This window comes from Mirounga leonina, unplaced genomic scaffold (genome assembly GCF_011800145.1).
Source record: "Mirounga leonina isolate KUSES-001 unplaced genomic scaffold, KU_Mleo_1.0 Mir_94, whole genome shotgun sequence".
NCBI lineage: Eukaryota > Metazoa > Chordata > Mammalia > Carnivora > Phocidae > Mirounga > Mirounga leonina.
This window is the reverse complement of record NW_023270855.1, coordinates 52,122,914-52,142,574: the sequence shown is the minus strand read 5'-3', so window position 1 is coordinate 52,142,574 and position 19,661 is coordinate 52,122,914. Positions and strand designations below refer to the sequence as shown.

The 19,661-nt window shown below is 39.3% G+C and overlaps 1 protein-coding gene across 1 annotated transcript; it reads left to right on the top strand.

Moving 5' to 3' along the window:
- Positions 1-169: 169 nt before the first annotated feature.
- ZNF559 (zinc finger protein 559) lies at positions 170-4,817 on the top strand (the record flags this gene model as incomplete). Its single annotated transcript, XM_034997568.1, is given in 12 exon segments — positions 170-301; positions 753-833; positions 1,489-1,615; positions 2,722-2,804; positions 3,339-3,436; positions 3,438-3,808; positions 3,811-4,078; positions 4,080-4,169; positions 4,171-4,215; positions 4,217-4,300; positions 4,302-4,439; positions 4,742-4,817. Coding segments are annotated over 12 exon segments (1,593 nt in total), but the record flags the coding sequence as incomplete, so codon positions are not given.
- Positions 4,818-19,661: the final 14,844 nt, after the last annotated feature.

The following is a 19,661-nucleotide window of genomic DNA, read 5'->3' as shown; positions in this document are numbered from 1 at the left end:
CGATTGTTATTTATATTCATGTGGTATACTCTACAATTTTTAATGGCTTTCATGTAATGTAACTTCATCTTCTACAGAGAGCTGACTAATGAATGATGCTTCATGACAGCTGAGTACTACCTGTTGCTTAAAGACTGATGGTATGTGGCAAGACTCCACTGCTACTTAATCAAGAGGAATTGAAATTGACCTATCTCCATTAAATTCAGACACTGTCTTGAAGGACTTTGGGAACAAGAGGGTTCAGGGAGGTTTTACTGTCATACCCACAGGATGCCAGCCATTGATTTTTTCTCTTGTGGTAAGTCCTTGTTGATGCTCCTGTCAGACTGTTTTACCTGGCTTGTGAACAGCCTGTCTTGTGGTCAGTGTCTAAGCAGACCTGTTTGTGTACTGTCCAGGAGGGGGCTTAAGTAGATAAGAACATTCTGATGTCTACGTCCTGGGATTTGGGAAGGAGGGGTGGGTATTTTTGTGGGAGAGACTCTGCTTAGTCACGTGATGAGATTCATTATTGTTGGCCAAAGAAAACAACTTTACCTCTCTGGACTTTAAATTTCTTTTTCTGTAAAATGGAATTTTTCCTCCCAAAGCTCAAAACCCTTCTGATTTCAGATGAGGATGAGGTAGTCTGCTTGGGTATTTTATGGCAACAGCAGGTGTGTCAATTTAGAATTAGTGTGGAGTAGCTTCTAGCCTGAGTGGGAATTTTGGGCAGTTTGGGTTCTCAGGTTTTATTTCTTCTCCCCAAGGTCACCTTTTTTTTCTGTCTTTGTGAGGAGAAGTCAGAAGAGGAAAGGATAGTGACCAGGTGTCTGACAAATTATTCTCAGGTAAGTAGGAAATTTATTCTTTTATAAAAGCTACATGCTTCTTCCTACCAGGTAGACATGTTTTCTTCTAGTGGAACAGTGTTTCTTTATGTATATAGGGCCTGCCTAGGGACTGAGTACCCAGATAAATTTCCTCAGGTTTCAGGATTTTTTATGTAGTTGACAGATGACATAGGGAAATGATACTATTATCCCAGTATTTACTAATTCAGTCCAACTCTCATCTGTGCTGATTGTGTGCTCTTAGTGTGCTATGATACACTGTGAGGGAGTGGACATGTGTTTCTCAGAATTTGTGCTATCGCCGGAGGAATGATTCATTTACTCGCCAGCATTTATTGTGTGTGTAATGTGCTCAGATTATGGTAAGTCTTGTCAATAGAGAAGAATAAGACTAGAAAAATGTACAATGTAGCTGTGGTGAGATACATTCAATTGGGTAAAAGAGGTGCTCTTAAAGCTCTATGACTGGATGAGGTCACCAGTGAGTATGTCCAGGTAGAGAGGAGAATGGGCATGAGGACCATCAAGCCCTGGGAGAGATGATGGGAGAACGTGGAACGCTATCTAAGCTTTGGGTCTCCCATTCTCTTTCTCCAGTGAACATGGGTTTAGATGGCAATTGCCTGAGGCTGGGATGTTTGTGATGGTTTAGGACCCAGTGACCTTTGAGGATGTGGCTGTGGAATTCACCCAGGAGGCGTGGATTTTGCTGGATCAAACTCAGAGAAGGCTGTGCAGAGATGTGATGCTGGAGAACTACAAGAGTCTGGCTGCAATAGGTAAGGTTGGTGCCATGTCTTCATTTAGCTTTTTCTGGAACAAATCTCTCTTAAATGACTGTATTCTAGACTGTGCTGACTAATGGCAATGCAATGGTAAAAAGAGCAGACATTGTTTCTGTTCTTGTAGATCTTATCTTGAAGTGGCTTCCTCTTGAAAATGAAGATCTGTTTGTCGTTCTGGTTTTATTTTCTCTATGGATTGAAAGGCTTAGGACTTCAAAAATGTTTCGAAATACAAGTTTGAGCCGGGGTTTCAGGGGAAAGATCGGCACCCTTTTTGGTGAACAATGAGAGAGTATGTGTTTGCATTTTAGTTTCATTTGAAAGTTTATTGGTCTGAAAAACAAAGTTTATTGGTTTGATAAAGTTGTCACGAACATTTTATTGTTTCTCAAGTTATACCTGACAGTATTTGGTATCCCTGGAGGGGGGGGTCCTGATTTATGGAATTATTTGTCATCCCTTACATGTTCTTGTATCAAGCTTCTTTCTCTGAGAGCCAGGTACCAGCTGTGCAGACCAGGTCTGATCTTTCAGGTGGAACAAAAAGGAGAGTGGAGGATAGTAGGAAGGGTTTGCAAAGTAAGGGAAAAGGGAGAGGTGATTTCTTTATGAAAAACAGCAGGAATCTAGGAACTGTGGTCTATTTGGAAATGTTAAATAGGAAGCTTTTGAAGATGGATTTTTCCTGAGAATGCTGGTGCCTTTGGTTTCTGTGGTTCCTTGGGTACTTTAGACTTCTCTTTAACTTTCATCCACTTTTCTGAAACTTCCTTTTGGCCTTCTTTAAATTTTGCATTTAGCTCTTTATTCATTTTCTTTCATCTTTGCTTTCCTGGTTATGCTGCTTTCTGTTCACCATCAGTCTCAACATTTATAAAATCATTTCTTAGGAAATCACCTACCAACTTGACCAGCACCTTATCATTGCCAGACTCTTAATGTAGTCAGATTTCTCAATCTCTGTGTATTCATTTCTTTTTATTTTATATTTTAAGTCAGTCTTTGAAAGTAAGTAGACATCGGCCTTTATTTTTTTTTAACACTTTCCTTCCATCATTTATTTCTCCAAGACCTTAATGTGTTTTTTAATCTTATTTCAGATTGGGAGATTTGTCTTAATACCAAATGGTCAGCACCTCAGCAGAATATTTTGCAGGGGAAAACACCCAGTGTGGTAGAAATGGTAAGATTCTCAGTGTGTAATTCCTTGCCTTCCACAGCAGTGGAAGATTGGAAATTCCATAAGATAGAAGAGCAACATGATAACCATAACAGACATTTGGGGCTAGTGTTATTCATCCCAAACGAAACTGTTTCTCACAGTCTCTGAGCATTATGAATTTGACAAACCCTTTAAATACTCCCCGAGATATATTCACACAGTGTTCACTCAGTATTTCCATATACATAATTTAGATACAGTTTTGGATAAGTAATTTCATCTCAATCAATTATCAACTAAACTCTGTAAGAATCCCTGTGAAAGTAAAGACTACAACAGAACTTTTTAGCAGAATGGTCACTTCATTCTGCTTGAAAGCACTCAGGTCTGGAACCATGCATTGCATGCAGTGAAAATGGAAGAAAAAACAAAAAACTTCAGTCATACTGATTTGTTTCCTGTGTAGTAGAACAGAATTCAAGGTAGAGGGGAGGATCTTTGAGTGTAATAAAGCTGAAAAACTTTTGTAAGTCATCGTAATCTCTTCATCAACAGGAGAGAAGCCATACTGGAGAGGAATTGTTTAATTTTAACCATTGGGAAGAAGCCTTGAGTGAACACTCCTGCTTTAAGATTTACAGATTACTCACATTAGAAAAAAACTTGTGAGTGCAACCAGTATGTAAAAGCCTTCACAAAGAACTCTGCCCTTAATCTATACAACAAAACCCATGATGGAGAAAAGCCTCCTAAGTGTAATCAGTGGTGAAACAGTTAGCCAAAATCCACATCTGTTCGTGAGAAAACTTACACTCGAAAGAAACCGTATAAATGCACGGACTGTGGGAAAGGCATTCCTTCTTCCTTACACCTTAGAGAATGTGTAAGAATTCATGGTGGAGAAAGGCCACATACCTTTAAGGAATGTAGGGAAGCTTTTTCTCATTCTACAGGCCTTTTTGAGTATATGCAAATGAACAATAGAAAAAAGTCCTACAAATCTAAAAAAGTGGGAAAACCTTTATTTGATCTTGTCTTATTCATCATTTAAAAACTCAAAGTGAATTAATGCCTATGGAATGTAAGAAATTTGAGAAAGCCTTTCCTTGTTCCCTAAATCTTGCTAAATGTATACAGTTTCATATGAGAGACACACACTGTGTTTGCAAGGAGTGTAGTAAAGAGTTTACTTGTTTCCCAAAACTTAATATTCACATGTGAGTTCACACTGGAGAAAAATCATATGAGTGTAGTAAATGTGAGAAAACCTTTACCAATTCTTCGGGTCTTATAAACACGAACTCACACTGGAGAGAAGCCTTATGAATGTAAGGAATGTGGGAAAGCCTTTAGTAACTCATCTTGCTTTAAAAGTCACATGCAAACTCCCTTGAGTAAAACCCTATAATTGTAAGCAGTGTGGGAAAACCTTTAAGAATTCACAGTATAGAAAGAACTTTTGAATGTAAGGAATATGGGAAGTCATTTAGGTATTCTTTGCACTTTAGTCAACATAACACATACTGGAGAAAAGCCATGTAAATGTAAAAAGGGTGGGAGAGCCTTCACTATTTCATCAGGCTTTACAGTACACATGAGAACTCACAGTGCTGGATGACCTTTTGAATGTAAGGACTGTGGGAAAGCCTTTACTCGGTTCACATCTTTTTTTTTTTTTTTTTTTTTAAAGATTTTATTTATTATTTGTTAGAGCACAAGCAGGGGGAGTAGCAGGCAGAGGGAGAAGCAGGCTCCCTGCTAAGCAAGGAGCCAGGTGCGGGACTCGATCCCAGGACCCTGGGATCATGACCTGAGCTGAAGGCAGACACTTAGCCAACTGAGCCACCCAGGTGTCCCTCAGTCCACATACTTTATTCAACATTTAAGAACTCATAGTGGGGAAAAGCCATATATAGATGAGGAATGTGGGAAAACCTTTACTACTTAATGCCTTACAGAATGCGTAAGATTTCACTCTTAAGCGAAGCTTACGCTTGCAAAGAATATGGGAAAGCCTTTAATACTTTCTCTTAGAAAACACATACTAATTCATAGTGAAGGTAACCTTATTAATGAGGAATGTAGGAAGGCTTTAGCTCTGCCTTATACTTTACTATTCAGCTCTGATTTCACAGGTATGAAAAATCTTATAAATGTAAAAAGTGTAGGATTTTTTTTAATTCTTATCCCCCAGTTTGGGAAAACATGAAAGCACACATTGGGAGAGATCCCATGAGTGAAAGGGATATAGGAAAGCCTTTGATTATTCTTTGTTATTAGGAAACATAATTCACACTGGAGAGGAACTGTAAATTATAAATCTAGAGAAGGTGGAAAAGACTATGTTAATTTATATTACGTGTAATAAATCACATTGGAGAGATTCTGTGTGAGTGTAAAAACAGTGCTTTCAGTAAATATCTTACATATTTTTTTATAAAAATTGAAGTGCTAAAAGGGTTTTTTAAATGAAAAACCTTTGTTACAAAAGGTTTTTTGTTTTGTTTTGTTACAAAAGATTTATGAATAAAACCTAAAAGTGTAAGAAATTTGGGAAAGTTTTAGAGTACAAATCTTCACTTACTGCATACAAAAAAGTTGATACTGGAAAAGAAAACCATTTTTACTTAAATGGGTTGTCTCTGTGTGTGTGTCTTAAAGTAGACCAATAGTTTTAAAGACCAGTGATGTTGAACATCTTTTCACATACTTGTCATCCATTTATCTTTGGTGAAATGTATGTTCAAGTATCTTTTTTCTTGTTAGAGTCTTTGGTTTGTTATTATTGAGTTTGGTTTTCTTAATGAACAGATTTATTGAGGTATAATTGCCATGCAATAAACTGTACATATTTTAAGTGTATGACCTGCGTTTTGATGCATACACACATCCATGAAATCATCGTTTCCTGTACACTAGCAATGAACAAATAGAATTTGAAATTGCAAACACAATACTATTTATACTAGCACAACAAAATATGTGCAAAGTCTATATGGGGAAAATTACAAAACTCTGATGAATGAAATCAAAGAACTAAATAAATGGAGAGATATTTAATGTTCATGGATAGACTCTGTATTGTCAAGATGTTAGTTATTCCCAACTTGACTAGTAGATTCAATCCAGTCAAAATTCCAGCAACTTATTTTGTGGATATTGACAGACTGATTCTGATGTTTATATGGAGATGCAAGACCCAGAATAGACAACACAATATTGAAGGAGAAGAACAAAGTTGGAGGACTGAAACTGCCTGGCTTCAAGACTTAATATAAAGCTGCATTAAGACAGCTGGTGGTGGTAAGAGAATAGACAGATTGATGGAACAGAACAGGTTGCTGAGAAATAGGCCCACTTAAGTAGTCAGCTGATCTTTGACAAAGGAGCAAAGGCAGTGGGAGTGAAGAAAATTCTTTCCAACAAATGATGCTGGAACAATCAGACATCCACATGCAAAAGAATGAATCTAGACACCGAACACTCTTCACAAAAATTAACTCAAAATGCATTGTAAACCTAAGTGGAAAATACAAACCTATAAACTTCTAGAAGGTAACATAGGAGAAAACCTAAATGTCCTTGAATGTAGCAATACCTTTTTAAATATAAAACTGAAGGCTTGATTCGTAAAAGAAATAATCGATATACTGGACTTCATTAAAATTAAAAACTTAGGCTCTCTGAAAGACTTTGTCAAGAGAGTGAGAAGACAAGTTGGGAGAAAATATTTGCAGAAGACACATTTGGATAAAGGACCGTTACCCAAAATATACAAGGAACTCCTAAAACTCAACAGTAAGAAATAGCCTATCAAAAATGGGCCAAAGACTTTAAGAGACATTTCTCCACAGAAGATGTACAGATGGCAAATAAGCATTTATGAAAAGATGCTCTACATCATGTCATCAGAAAAATACAAATTAAAATGAGATAGCACTACACATCTATGAGAATGGCCAAAATCTGGAACACTGACAGCACTGAATGCTTCTTTGCTGGTCGGAAAACAAAATTGTACAGCTGCCTTGGAATAGTTTGGTGGTTTCTTTATTTTATTTTATTTATTTATTTGACAGAGATAGCGAGAGCAGGAACACAGCAGGGGGAGTGGGAGAGCAAGAAGCAGGCTTCCTGCCAGCAGGGAGCCCGATGCGGGACTCGATCCCAGGACCCCGGGATCATGACCTGAGCCGAAGGCAGACGCTTAACAACTGAGCCACCCAGGTGCCCAGTTTGGTGATTTCTTATAAAACTAAATGTACTCTTACTAAATGATCCAGTATCCGGGGTCCTTGGTATTTACCCAAAGAAGTTGAAAACTTATGTTCACTCAAAAACCAACACATGCATGGTGTTTCAGAGTTGTTTTGTTTGTTTGCACATGAATGTTTATAGCAGTTTTATTCCTAATTGCCAAAACTTCAGTAGGTGAATGAATGCCTTCAGTAGGTAAACGAATAAATAAACTGGCACATCCAGACAATGGAATACCCAGCACTTAAAAGGAATGAACTATCAGGCCTTAAAAAGACCTGGAAGCACCTTAAATGCATATTACTAAATGAAAGAAGTCAATCTGGAAGTGTTACATACTGTATGATTCCAATTCTTACGACATCATGGAAAAGGCAAAACAATGGAAATCAGTGGTTGTTGGGTTGGGGGAGGGGCAGCTTGGGGTATGAATAGGCAAAGCACAAGGGATTTTGAAGGCAGTGAAATACCTTGTATGATACTATAATGGTGAATATATCATTCTATATTTGTCCATACCTTAGAATGCACAACACAAAAAGTGAACCCTAAGGAACTATGGGTGATGATATGTCAATGTTGGTTCATCAGCTGTAACAAATTTACCACTCTGGTGTGAAATGTTAGTAATGGTGGAGGTTATGCATTGTGGGGGCAGGAGTATATGGAAAAATCTCTGTACCTTGCTCAATTTCATTGTGAACCTAAAACTGTTGTTTTAAAAAAAAAAGTCTTAAAGTGAATAGAGACCTTTAAATCCAAAAACTTTGGGCAGGGAGCAAGATGAAATAGGTCTATAAGACTCCATTAAAAATATGGTCCTATGGGAAAGCAAGTATGATTCAGGTAGCAGAACTCCACAGAGAATCATTCCTATGATGCAGTACTGCTCCTTAAAGGAATAGACAAGATATTCCTGTCTTTCAGAATTGCTATGGATCATTGGCTATAGTAGGCCTCCCATTCCTCCCACTCCTTCCTTCCTTCCTTTTTTAATGATAAGCAGCCAGCATTTTATTTTTTTTAAGGTTATTTTTTTAGTAATCTCTACACCCAATGTGGGGTTTGAACTCACAACCCTGAGATCAAGAGTCGCATGCTCTTGTGACTGAGCCAGCCAGGCACCTCCCATGCCTTTCTTAATATGAATGTCTATTCTGATTATCCTTTTCTCTTCTCACAATTATATATATATGTATATATATATATATATAAAATATATATATATGGTGTGTGTGGGGGGAGTAAATAACTTGTCTCTTTACTTCACAAATCTTCAAGAGTAACATACTCAAACCAAGCAGTCTTTTCCAGACTTTAGACGTCAAGATTCTGAACATAGAGCTTGAGTCTGATACTATGGGCACAAGATTTTGGCATGGTTCTAATAGGCGGTGACTATTTGTGTATGTGGAAGGTATATAAATAATTTGTGGCAGACTGATGATTTTAAAACTTGGCCCCAAAATTCTTTGACACCGTTCCCTCCCCTTGAATCTGGGCATACTTTTGACTTTCCCCTAGAGGAGTACAATATAAATGATGCCATGTGATTTCCCAATCTAGGCCATAAGAGACCATGCAATTCCCTCCTGGTTATCTTGGCATCTTCCTCTGTTGGGGTACTGCCAGTTGGTATGCTTCCCTTGGAAACCAGCAGTTATACTGTGACATGGAGGGGCTACATGGGGATGTTCCTCTCAACAGTGGAGCAAGATGAAATAGGTCTATAAAACTCCATTTTAGGTCTATAAAACTCCATCAATAGCTAGAGGAATAGCCCTCTACCTGTTTCAAGGAAGGCAACCAGATGCATGTGTGAGTCTCCAGATGACTCCAGGCCCTTGTCTTTGGAGTCATCTTGAGCTGTGTGAGTTTTCCCAGATAAGGCCCTGGTCTTTGTAGAGCAGAGACAATCCATTCATTCCCTTTGTGTCTTGTCCAAATTTCTGACTCATGATCTGTGAAAATAATAAAATGGTGGTCCACACCAGCAGCTTTCAAACTTTTTGACCTCAGGACTCCTGTATACTCCTTAAAATTGAGCATCCAAAATGCTCTATTATGGGCATTGTATCTATGAGTATTTGACATAGTAGAAGTTAAGACAGATGTTTCAAATATTTATAATTCATTTCATAATGTACATACTTAGGAAAATTACTATTTTCCAAAATGAAAACAAAAAATGTGAGAAGTGAGAGTCTCTTCTTGACCAAACTTTAGTAAGTCTCCTGAACCTTTTCCTGGGTCCGTCTGCACTTCCTTATAAAATCCAGTTTTATCAAGAGCCCTGCTAAGTCAGTTTAGCAAGAGTTCCCTTATCCTCCACCATCCTTCCGGTGCTTTCTAATCACCCTGGCCTGTCTTCAGCAAAGATTGTTAGGTCAGTTCAGCCAGAATTCCTAACCCCTCTTGTTTCCTCTTAGTAATTTTCTTTCTTTTTTTTTTTTTTTAAAGATTTTATTTATTTATTTGACAGAGAGAGACACAGCGAGAGCGGGAACACAAGCAGGGGGAGTGGGAGAGGGAGAAGCAGGCTTCCCGCAGAGTAGGGAGCCTGATGTGGGACTCGATCCCAGGACCCCGGGATCATGACCTGAGCTGAAGGCAGTCGCTTAACCGACTGAGCCACCCAGGCGCCCCCTCTTAGTAATTTTCCATCCACTGACCCCTATCCTGCTTCTTGGCTATAAGTTCCCACTTACCATGCTGTATTTGAACTTGAGCCCATTCTCTCCCCCACTGTAAAGTCTTGTTGCAGTGGTCCCTGTACCTATCTCGATGGCTGAAAAAAGTCTGCCTTACCATCTTTAACAGGTGTCATTATTTTTTTTCCTTATCAGATGAATGACAAGCTTTACAAAAAGATTTTTATAAATCATTTTTTCTAGCTTAGTTGGTGACAGCTGGAGTCTCATACATGCTTCTGCATTCAATTTTTTGCCATAAAATTGATGAAATGTATATAGATGAAATGTATATAGAAAATTAAGCTTCAGTGAGATACATGGTTGGAGAAGTATTTTCATACAATTTTGGCTCTTTGATACTTTGCCAGAATTCAACTAATGGTAGTTTCTTAAAGATTTAGTTGCACTGTGGAGTATGAAGTTCTATCAGTGAACTTTTCCTGTTCTGTTACATTAAAATCCATTGATTTTTCTTGCACTTTGGATATTTTACCTGTATGTGATTTTGTGCCATCATGTGTTAACTCATATAGGAAATAGTGTACTACATTATGCATATTTTTCAAATGTTGACTTATTTTATTATGAAGCATCATGCACTAATATAACTATTGATCATAGCAGAAAGGTTTGTAAATGTTGAGAAACTGCCAGCATCATGGTTGCAGATATATACATTTTCCAGATTTTTCTGTTGCCTCAAGGACATTTTTAAGGAAAACTGGATTTCTTTTTTTTTTTTTTAATGTTTTATTTATTTATTCATGAGAGTCAGAGAGAGAGAGAGGCAGAGGCAGAGGGAGAAGCAGGCTCCCCACCCAGCAGGAAGCCCGATGCGGGACTCGATCCCAGGACCCTGGGATCATGACCTGAGCCGAAGGCAGACGCTTAACCATCTGAGCCACCCAGGCGCCCAGGAAAATTGGATTTCTTATTTATCATGAGTATGTGGCAACGAAGAATACAATGACTGTGGCACCTGATGCCACTGCCTTGATTTCTGCCAAGGTGCCAGCAATTTTACCCACCATTGCTTTTATATCATATATAAATGTCAACGTGATGAAATGGTAAATAATAGAACTATTATAACAATAGTTTTGACCTCACAGACTGCCTGAAAGTGTCTTGGGGTCCTTCAGTTTGGCAACCACATTTTGTCTTTTTTTTTTTAAAGATTTATTTATTTATTTGAGAGAGCGAGAATGAGAGAGAGTACATGAGGGGGGGAGGGTCAGAGGGAGAAGCAGGCTCCTCGCTGAGCAGGGAGCCCAATGCGGGACTCGATCCCGGGACTCCAGGATCATGACCTGAGCCGAAGGCAGTTGCTTAACCAACTGAGCTACCCAGGCGCCCGGCAACCACATTTTTGAGAACTGCTGTTATAGATCACTGTGTTTGGGGTAGTTTGTTACACAGCAATAATAACCATAACAGACTTACCCTCTTTTTCTTTTTTATGATTAGTCTCTTCAGTGGTCTAGAGAGTTAACCGAGAAAATTCCAGGGTGCTTCAGAATTTGGCTTGCTTTTTGCCCAAGTACAGCCTAGGTGTTAAGGGCTCAGACTGGAGCCTGACTGCTGGAGTGTGGGTCCTGCCATTGTTGCTTTTGAGCCATGTGCTTGGGGTGCTTCCATAAGCCTCATTTCCTTTTGCTAAATGAGATCATTAATAAGGCAAATGATTGTTACCAAATGTCAGTGGAAACTTTATAACAGTCATGACTCAAGGGTTGGTGAGACCTCCCAACTATTTTGCACTTACTGCATACCACAAAATGCCCTGAAAGCTTTCCATGGATTGAGTCACTTCATCTTCATTACAACTCTGAGGGAGCCACTGTTCTTATTCTGCTTATGTGATTTATATGACATGAAATATCCACCATCATTTCTGGTGGATTCTAGCTCAGTGTTTCACTTTAAACCATCCAGTTTTTAAAGCTAACAGAGTAACCCTAGCCACTGACTCCAGGCTTTCTGGCCTCATCCAGAATTAACAGCAGCCAAATTCTGTTCCTCTGGGTTCCATATTACAAGTGGCCAGATTTTTGGAATTATTGTATTCCCCTCAGCAGAGAACTCACAGTTCAATTGGAACACAGATAACCACACAGAAACCCATTGTTGATGTTGCAGCTGACCCAGAACTGCCAGCAGAACTTAATCTGCCCTCGCTTTCAAAATGTGGCCAAGTACTAATTGTAAAGAATGTGAAATACGCATTTTGGCAGAAGTGATAGTCATAGGCTGGACCTTGATAGGAGTAAAGACTGACCTATGGTTTTGCAACTGTGATTGAATAATTTTTCTGAGTTTATAAAATAATTTTAATGAATAATTTTTATCTCTTTATTTTTACTCCTCCTGTTTCTTTCCCCTCTTGTTGTGGAAATTACACAGGCAGTTTCATCCATCTGATTGCACATGCACATTGTGTACAGTCTTGTTAGACATCAAATATTCCAGAATATAAGCATGACAGTAATTAAGCACAGGATTTTATTATTAAGCCACTTATTCTGCAGATCCCAAAATGAACCTGAATACCACCATGGCTGGCACCAGAGACCTATTAAATCACAGTAAAATCATATCAGAATAAGACTGACTTTTTTGCTTCTCATTTTGCTTGTTAGTAATCATTCTTCAAATTCACAGCCACAAATAGAAGGGATGTTAATTTTTCTCCACTGTTTTGGCACCTGTGACTGTACAAATGATTTAATTTCAGGTTATCACAGTTATATGTGTTGGTTTTCAGAAATTTTAAGAAAATGAAAAATTTGTTGCTGTCATCAAAAAAATAAATCTTCATTTGTCTATTGTAAAAAACTTAGCATTTGGCAAGGGCAGGTAGATAATTTTTTAAAAGTATACACAGGCATTTAACGAAGCTAGAGATTTTAATTTTGGAACCCTGAGATCCCCCAGATTTAGTTTCTGGGAATTTGTATTGAAAAATGTCTCTGCTCTTAACCCATATGTGGTACAATTTTGCCAGGTTTTGATCTTGGTATAAATGGTGAGAGGGACTTTTTTTTAATCCTAAAGTAGTCATTTTTTTTTTTAATCTGAAAACTTGGTCAATAATGCACAAGCCAGAAATACAAATGCAGACATTTCTAATGGAAGAAGAGCTACGCATTGAGATTGAAAGCCTGTTCTCAATTTGAGGTCCTTTTGGCTATAAGAGCATAAGGATTTTAGGCAAGTGCATTACAAAGTGTTCTTGTTTTGTATGAGCCAGTGGTGGCTTAGTGTAAATAACATGGCTTTTTATAATGCTTGTGAGGAAATCTCCAGCATTTCTACCCTGCTTACCCCAAATCTGGATGGACTGTTAAAGCCCTTAGGGGCTGCAGTAAGAGAAGTGTGTGTTATTAGTTCTCAAATGAGATTCATGCAAATGGGAAATTCACATCTGGTGCAGTAGTTTTTTATGCCAACCTCATTCATGTCCCCAGGTTCTGCTTGGCACCTTGAAGGCATCTGTGTGGGTTCCCTCTGTTTATCTTTGATATAAAAATTAGTGCCCTGCCCCAAATGTTTGTAGCCATGGGAGATAGGATCAGCCCTTGGTAGTCCTTTGAGTAGAAGAGCTTTGAGGTGAGGGCCTAGGGTTCACTGGAGCAGCAGGGAGCAGATCCAGTTGTGAGAAGACATTCAACTAACAATTTCTGGACCATTTGACTCTGGAATTTCCTTTTCCAACCCCCATCCCCCCCAAAACTTAAACAATAGAATCAAATTTCATTAGTGAGCTCTTTTCTAGGCTGTATTTCCTTTTTTTTTTTTAAGATTTTAGTTTTTTATTTGAGAGAGAGAGCACCTGAGAGGGGGAGGGTCAGAGGGAGAAGCAGACTTCCTGCTGAGCAGGGAGCCTGATGCGGGACTCGATCCCGGGACTCCAGGATCATGACCTGAGCCGAAGGCAGTCGCTCAACCAACTGAGCCACCCAGGCGCCCTAGGCTGTATTTCTATGAACAAGTAACCTGATCTGTGCATCTGTATGTGCAGCTTTGTCATTTCCTCTAGGAACGAAAGGCTCTAGGCTTCCAGTGCAGTGCATAAACAATGATGGCCAGGGGCGCCTGGGTGGCTCAGTTGGTTAGGCAACTGCCTTCGGCTCAGGTCATGATCCTGGCGTCCCGGGATTGAGTCCCGCATCAGGCTCCCTGCTTGGCGGGGAGTCTGCTTCTCCCTCTGCCTTCCCCCCTCTCATGTGGTCTCTCTCTCACTCTCTCAAATAAATGAATAAATAAAATCTTTTTAAAATAAATAAATTAAAAAAAATAAACAATGATGGCCAGGGCAGAGTTATTGGCCAAGGCTGTGTGTCTGTCCAGTGGAGCTCAGGAGGGCTAGTGAGCGTTTTACTTCTGTCTCAAAATGTCTTACTTTGTGTCCAGAGCAAAGACAAGAGTCCTTGGTCAATAAGTGTGTAAACGTCCTCACAGTTCAGCTAGAACTTTGTAAGGCTGTGCTCATTATGTGGTAAAGAAAAGACCCTAGCTTCCTTGAAATCTCTTGGGGGAAATATAGATTGAAAATTTTACATTTTTAAATTTTTTTAAGTTTATTTAATCTACACCCAACATGGGGCTGGAACTTAAAACCCTGAGATGCTCCACCAACTGAGCTAGTCAGGTGCTTGCTGGAAATTTTTCTGCTTTAAACACATGGTTCTAATCTATAAATTTAATGTTAGTATTTAGGTTCCTAGCCCTTAAAGGGCCTTCTGATTACTGGAAGGCATTTTATGGAGCCCTCTGCCTGAGAAGCACAGCCCACCACGAAGGGATTGAGATTTCTTTTAACCACAGATCTCCACACTACTGGGTAGTTTCATTAAATAATATTAATAATGGTTCTCTTAATTCTTAAATCCTTGTGTGTCTAGGCAGATGTTTTATTCATGGGGGTGTCAGGAAAAGTCACAAAGGGGGTTATGGAGCTTTTTTAAATCTTGAGTTTTGGAATGTCTAAATATAGGAACAACAACCCCAAAGGACGTAATATCCACCTTTTTCTCTACCAGATTGGGATTGTCACTTTTATATCATGGACTCCGTTTATGCAGATTTAAGTCAATTCTCGGGGCCCTAATAAAATACCATTTTTTGGTGGGTAATTTAAACCGATGATTGATACCCAACGTTTTGTTGTTTAAATTGAGTCCGACCTCGGTGGGGACTTATTTTGGTTAGGAAGATAGGAGGGGCAGTGACCTCACAGGTGAATCCATAATGGCTTAGAAGTGAGGTTTAGGCCCCTTTTCCTGTGCCGCTCAGCCCCTTTTTCAGTCTCGAGAAACTACTTTTTCCCCTTGGGTAGATCTTATAGCGTCAAAGACGGCTCTGCGATCAAAAGCAAGTTGCTCAGCGCTTCGCGTTGCCCGTTTACTCGTTTTTTGTCTGCACCTAAGGTGGGGCGTGAACTCACCACCCGAGGTCAAACGTGGCAAACCCTACAGACTGAGCCAGCCAGGAGCGCTCCCCTTCCTCTGAGGGAATAAAACACTTCCTGCGCTTTTACCCAGCAGCGCCTCGGCCACGCGCAGCCCGTGGCCGGAAGCGGAAGTGCGTCCGGCCGCTGCTCTCTTCCGGGGCCGCTGCGGAAGCTGAGACCCGCTTTTTTGTCCGTTGGCGGTCTACTTCGCCTGGCTGTAGCCCAGGTGTGGTTATGCGGGTTAAAGATTGCTGTGCGGGGCTGGGGAGGGGTCAAGGGCACGGTTTCCAGCACCGCTCTTCCGGGGTCACGGCACTTTCTCCGGGCCTCATCGCGCGCCTTTCCGCACCGGGGCTCCCGGGCGTCCCTGCTTGTCCTCCCGGAGCCTCGGGCCCCGAAAGGAAGCAGGTGGGGAGATGCGGTCAGGGTGCTACTGGGAGGTCTTCAGCCCATCCCCTGTACGCCTCTCTTTAAAATTCTCCCCCAAGTTATTTTTCCACAAGAAAATGCCCTTTTCTGTATTTCATTTTCTGTGTTAACGGCATTGCCTTGAAATACTCGTAAGTTCACAAAGATCTTTCCTCACCACCGACCCCCCCACCCCCGCTTGGAGTTCTGGGGATACATCCTAGTCCCTGTGGACTGACGATTGAGTTGTTCCCCTCTGTATGGGCTTGTGCGTGTTTCTTCCCACTCCTACACCAGGGTAGATTTTTAGAGGTAAAGTTGTTGGGTCGTGTGTAGTATTTCTAGGTACTGCCAACCGCCCTGGTCCATGGGCCTTGTTCTTTTTTTTTTTTTTTTAAGACTTTATTTATTTATTTGACGGAGAGATAGGGAGAGAGGGAACACAAGCAGGGGGACTGGGAGAGGGAGAAGCAGGCTTCCCGCTGAGCTGGGAGCCCCATGTGGGGCTCGATCCCAGGACCCTGAGAACATGACCGGAGCCGAAGGCAGTCGCTTAAGGACTGAGCCACCCAGATGCCCCAGCCTTGTTCTATTTTGAAGCTTCAGAGTGTTTATTTTCCATCCAGCAAGCTGCAGACCTCTTTGGTTTTCAAATAATTTGTAGATTCTTGGATGTTTACATAACGGTCATATCCTCTATGAATAATGACAGATTTATTCTTCCTCTATAATCTTACAACCTGTTATGTCTCCCTATCCTTGTTCCCCCATCCCCACCTGCATTTCTCCCCAACCCTCCCTAATATACAACACTGGCTAAGACTTCAAACTTGACTAGAGGAGTCACCACTGTCTTTTTCCATGTCTCAAAGGCCCTCAGCTTATCACTAGAAGTTACTGTTCTAAGTTCTGATACATTTTCCAGTTAAAGACATTTACTTATGTTCTTTCTTTTCTTTATTTACTAAGATTGTTTTGTTTTTAAAGGTTTTATTTATTTGAGAGAAAGCATGAGCGAGAGGGAGGGGGAGAGGGAGAGAGAGAAGCAGACTCCCCACTGAGGGCAGGGGAGGAGCTCCATCCCAGGACCCTGAGATCATGACCTGAGCTGAAGTCAAGAACTGCATGCTCAACCAACTGAGCCACCCAGGTGCCTCTTGAATTGTGTTTTTTTAATAGAGTTGGTTAAGATTATTTTTAAGTTATGTGAAATGTTGACTATTACAAAACACTCTTTCATTGAGATGATCATGGTTTTCTCCTTTGATCTATGAATAAAACAAATTGTATTAATTGATTTTCTAATAAGCATCTCTGGTGTTCCTGGGATAAACTCAACTTGGTTCTGATATATTAAGATTGTCATTTATTGATGTATTTGGTTTGAACTTTAGGTTATTTGTGTTTATTAATGAGATTTGCCTATCATTTTGTTTTTTTACTGTGGCCGTGTAATGCTTAATGTCAATATTATACCAGTCACAAAGAACGTTCTTCTTCCCTTTATACCCTTAATCAAGGTAATCCCTTTGATTAAGTCAAACTGTTTGTAAATTTTTTATAAAAGAGGTGTGTCCATCTCCTCCTTTCTCCCTTGTGGTAATTGTATAAGGTATTGTAATAGAATAACCAAAATGCAAACATGACATTTTGGGTCATGCACAATTCTGGAGTTTTGCATGATGCCTAAATTTCTAAATAAAACCTAAATATATAACTCTTGCTTTATAGATTCAGTAAGTTATTATCTCTACTAATGTTTAGTAATATACAAATATGTGATTTAACCAGAGTCTTCATAAGCGTGTCTGATCCCTGGAAAATTTTGAGTCAGATTGGAATTCTCTCCTCTTTGAATGGCAGAACTGACTTATACAACCCAAGCCTGGTGTTTTCTTTGTGGGGAAATTTAAATGCCTAGATCTTTATTTTTTTCTTTGTTTTATATTTTGTTTTGATTAAGATATCTGTCCAGGCAGTAAGTTCTTGGGGCTGGGGAGGCCTGAATCTCTCTGAGCAGGTCAGCAACAGCCCAGATTATTTTGGTTTTTTTCCTGCATTTTTTTATTGTGATGAAAAATATATATAACATAAGAGGTACCTGGGTGGCTCAGTTGTTTGGGTGTCTGACTCTTGATGTTGGCTCAGGTCTTGATTTCAGGGTTGTGAGTTCAGGCCCCACATTGGTCTCCATGCTGCATGTGGAGCCTACTTTAAAATATATAATATATATTAATATATATATTTTATTATATATATTTTTAATTATACATATAAACACACATGCTGTATACACACGTGTATATGTCATACATGTGTATATCACATGTGTTATGTACATATGTGTTATATACATATCTATGAAAACATAAAATTTGCCATTATAAGCATTTTAAACATACAATTCAGTGGCATTAATCACATTCACAATGTTGTATAGCCATCACCGCCTAGTTCATTTTTTGTAATTTTAGCACTACTCAGTTTGTTTGTTTCTGTAGAGTAATTTTTTTATTTCTCAAGAAATTTATCTATTTCCTGTGAGTTTTAAGCTTGATTGGCATAAAGTTAATCAAAATATCTTATATGTTTAATCTCTGTAGTGTCTATAATTGTGGGGGGCAGTGTTTCTTAATTTTCTTTGAGCCTTCTCCCTTCTTTTCTTGAATAATCATGCATGACTTCTTCCTATTTCATTAATTTCAAAGGACCTCATTTTTTTTGCTTGATTAATCTCTACTTTTGGGGTTTTGTTTTTTTAAAGATTTATTTATTTACTTTAGAGAGAGAGTGCACAAGTGGGAGGGGCAGAGGGAGAGGGAGAGAGAATCTCAAGCATACTCTGTGCTCAGTGTGGAGCCCGAGGCAGGGCTCGATCTCACGACCCTGAGATCATAATCTGAGCTGAAACCAAGAGTTGTTGGCTGCTTAGCCAACTGCACCACCCAGGCGCCCCTACTTTTTGTTTTCTAGTTCATTTTTTTCTCTTTCCTTCCTTTAACTTTTCTTCTTTTATTTGGGATTTTTTTTTCCTCTAAATTCTTAAACTGAAAACATTAATTTTTAACTTCATTTCTCTCTAATGTGAGTATATGAAGCTTGCCTTTTTTCCCCTAAGGCCTACTTTAGCTGCAGCTTACAAGTTTTGGTACTTAGAACTGATTGATAACCATAGTATGTATTTTCTCATTTCCAATTTAATGTATGATATGTTTTATTCATGAGTTATTCATAAAGATGATGTTCTCTAAACTCCAAATGTATGGCTTTTCATATTAGATCGAACTATATGAACATGCTAACTTTCCACCATTTTTTTTACCTATAGAAATGGCAGTGTTGGAGCACCTGGGTGGCTCAGTCGTTAAGCGTCTGGCTTCAGCTCAGGTCATGATCCCAGGGTCCTGGGATTGAGCCCCACATTGGGCTTCTTGTTCAGTGGGGAGCCTGCTTCTCCCTCTCCCTCTGCCTGCGGCTCGCCCAGCTTGTACTCGCTTGTTCTCTCTCTCTCTCTATCAAATAAATAAATAAAATCTTAAAAAAAAAAAAAAAAGAAATGGCAGTGTCATATGGCTCAACATAATAGTTTTCTTTTTTAACTGAATTTCATTTTGGTCAAGGAACAAAACTGTATATAAATCCTTTGAAAGTTTTAAAACTAGTGCTCACGTCAGCAGCACATATACTAAAATTGAAAGCTTTAAGACTAGCTGTATATTATAGGAAGAGAGCTAGTTTTTGTAAACACTCCATGTGTGATTGAAAAAAATACGTGTATTCTCCATTTATTGAATGTAGTGTTTGTAAGTGTTTTAGGTGAAGCTTGTTCATTTTACTATTCAGATCTTTATATCCTCTTTTTTTTTTTTCCCACTAATTTCTGCATCACTGACAGTATGTTAAAGTGACACTGATGGTGATTTGTCTATTTCTCCTTTAATTTTGTTAGCTTTGATGAGACTGTGAGTGTGCACAACTTCAGAATCTTTATATCTTCCTAGTGAACTGAACCTTATATCCTAATGTAGTTGCCTTTCATAATGCCTTTTTTTTTTTTTAAGATTTTAT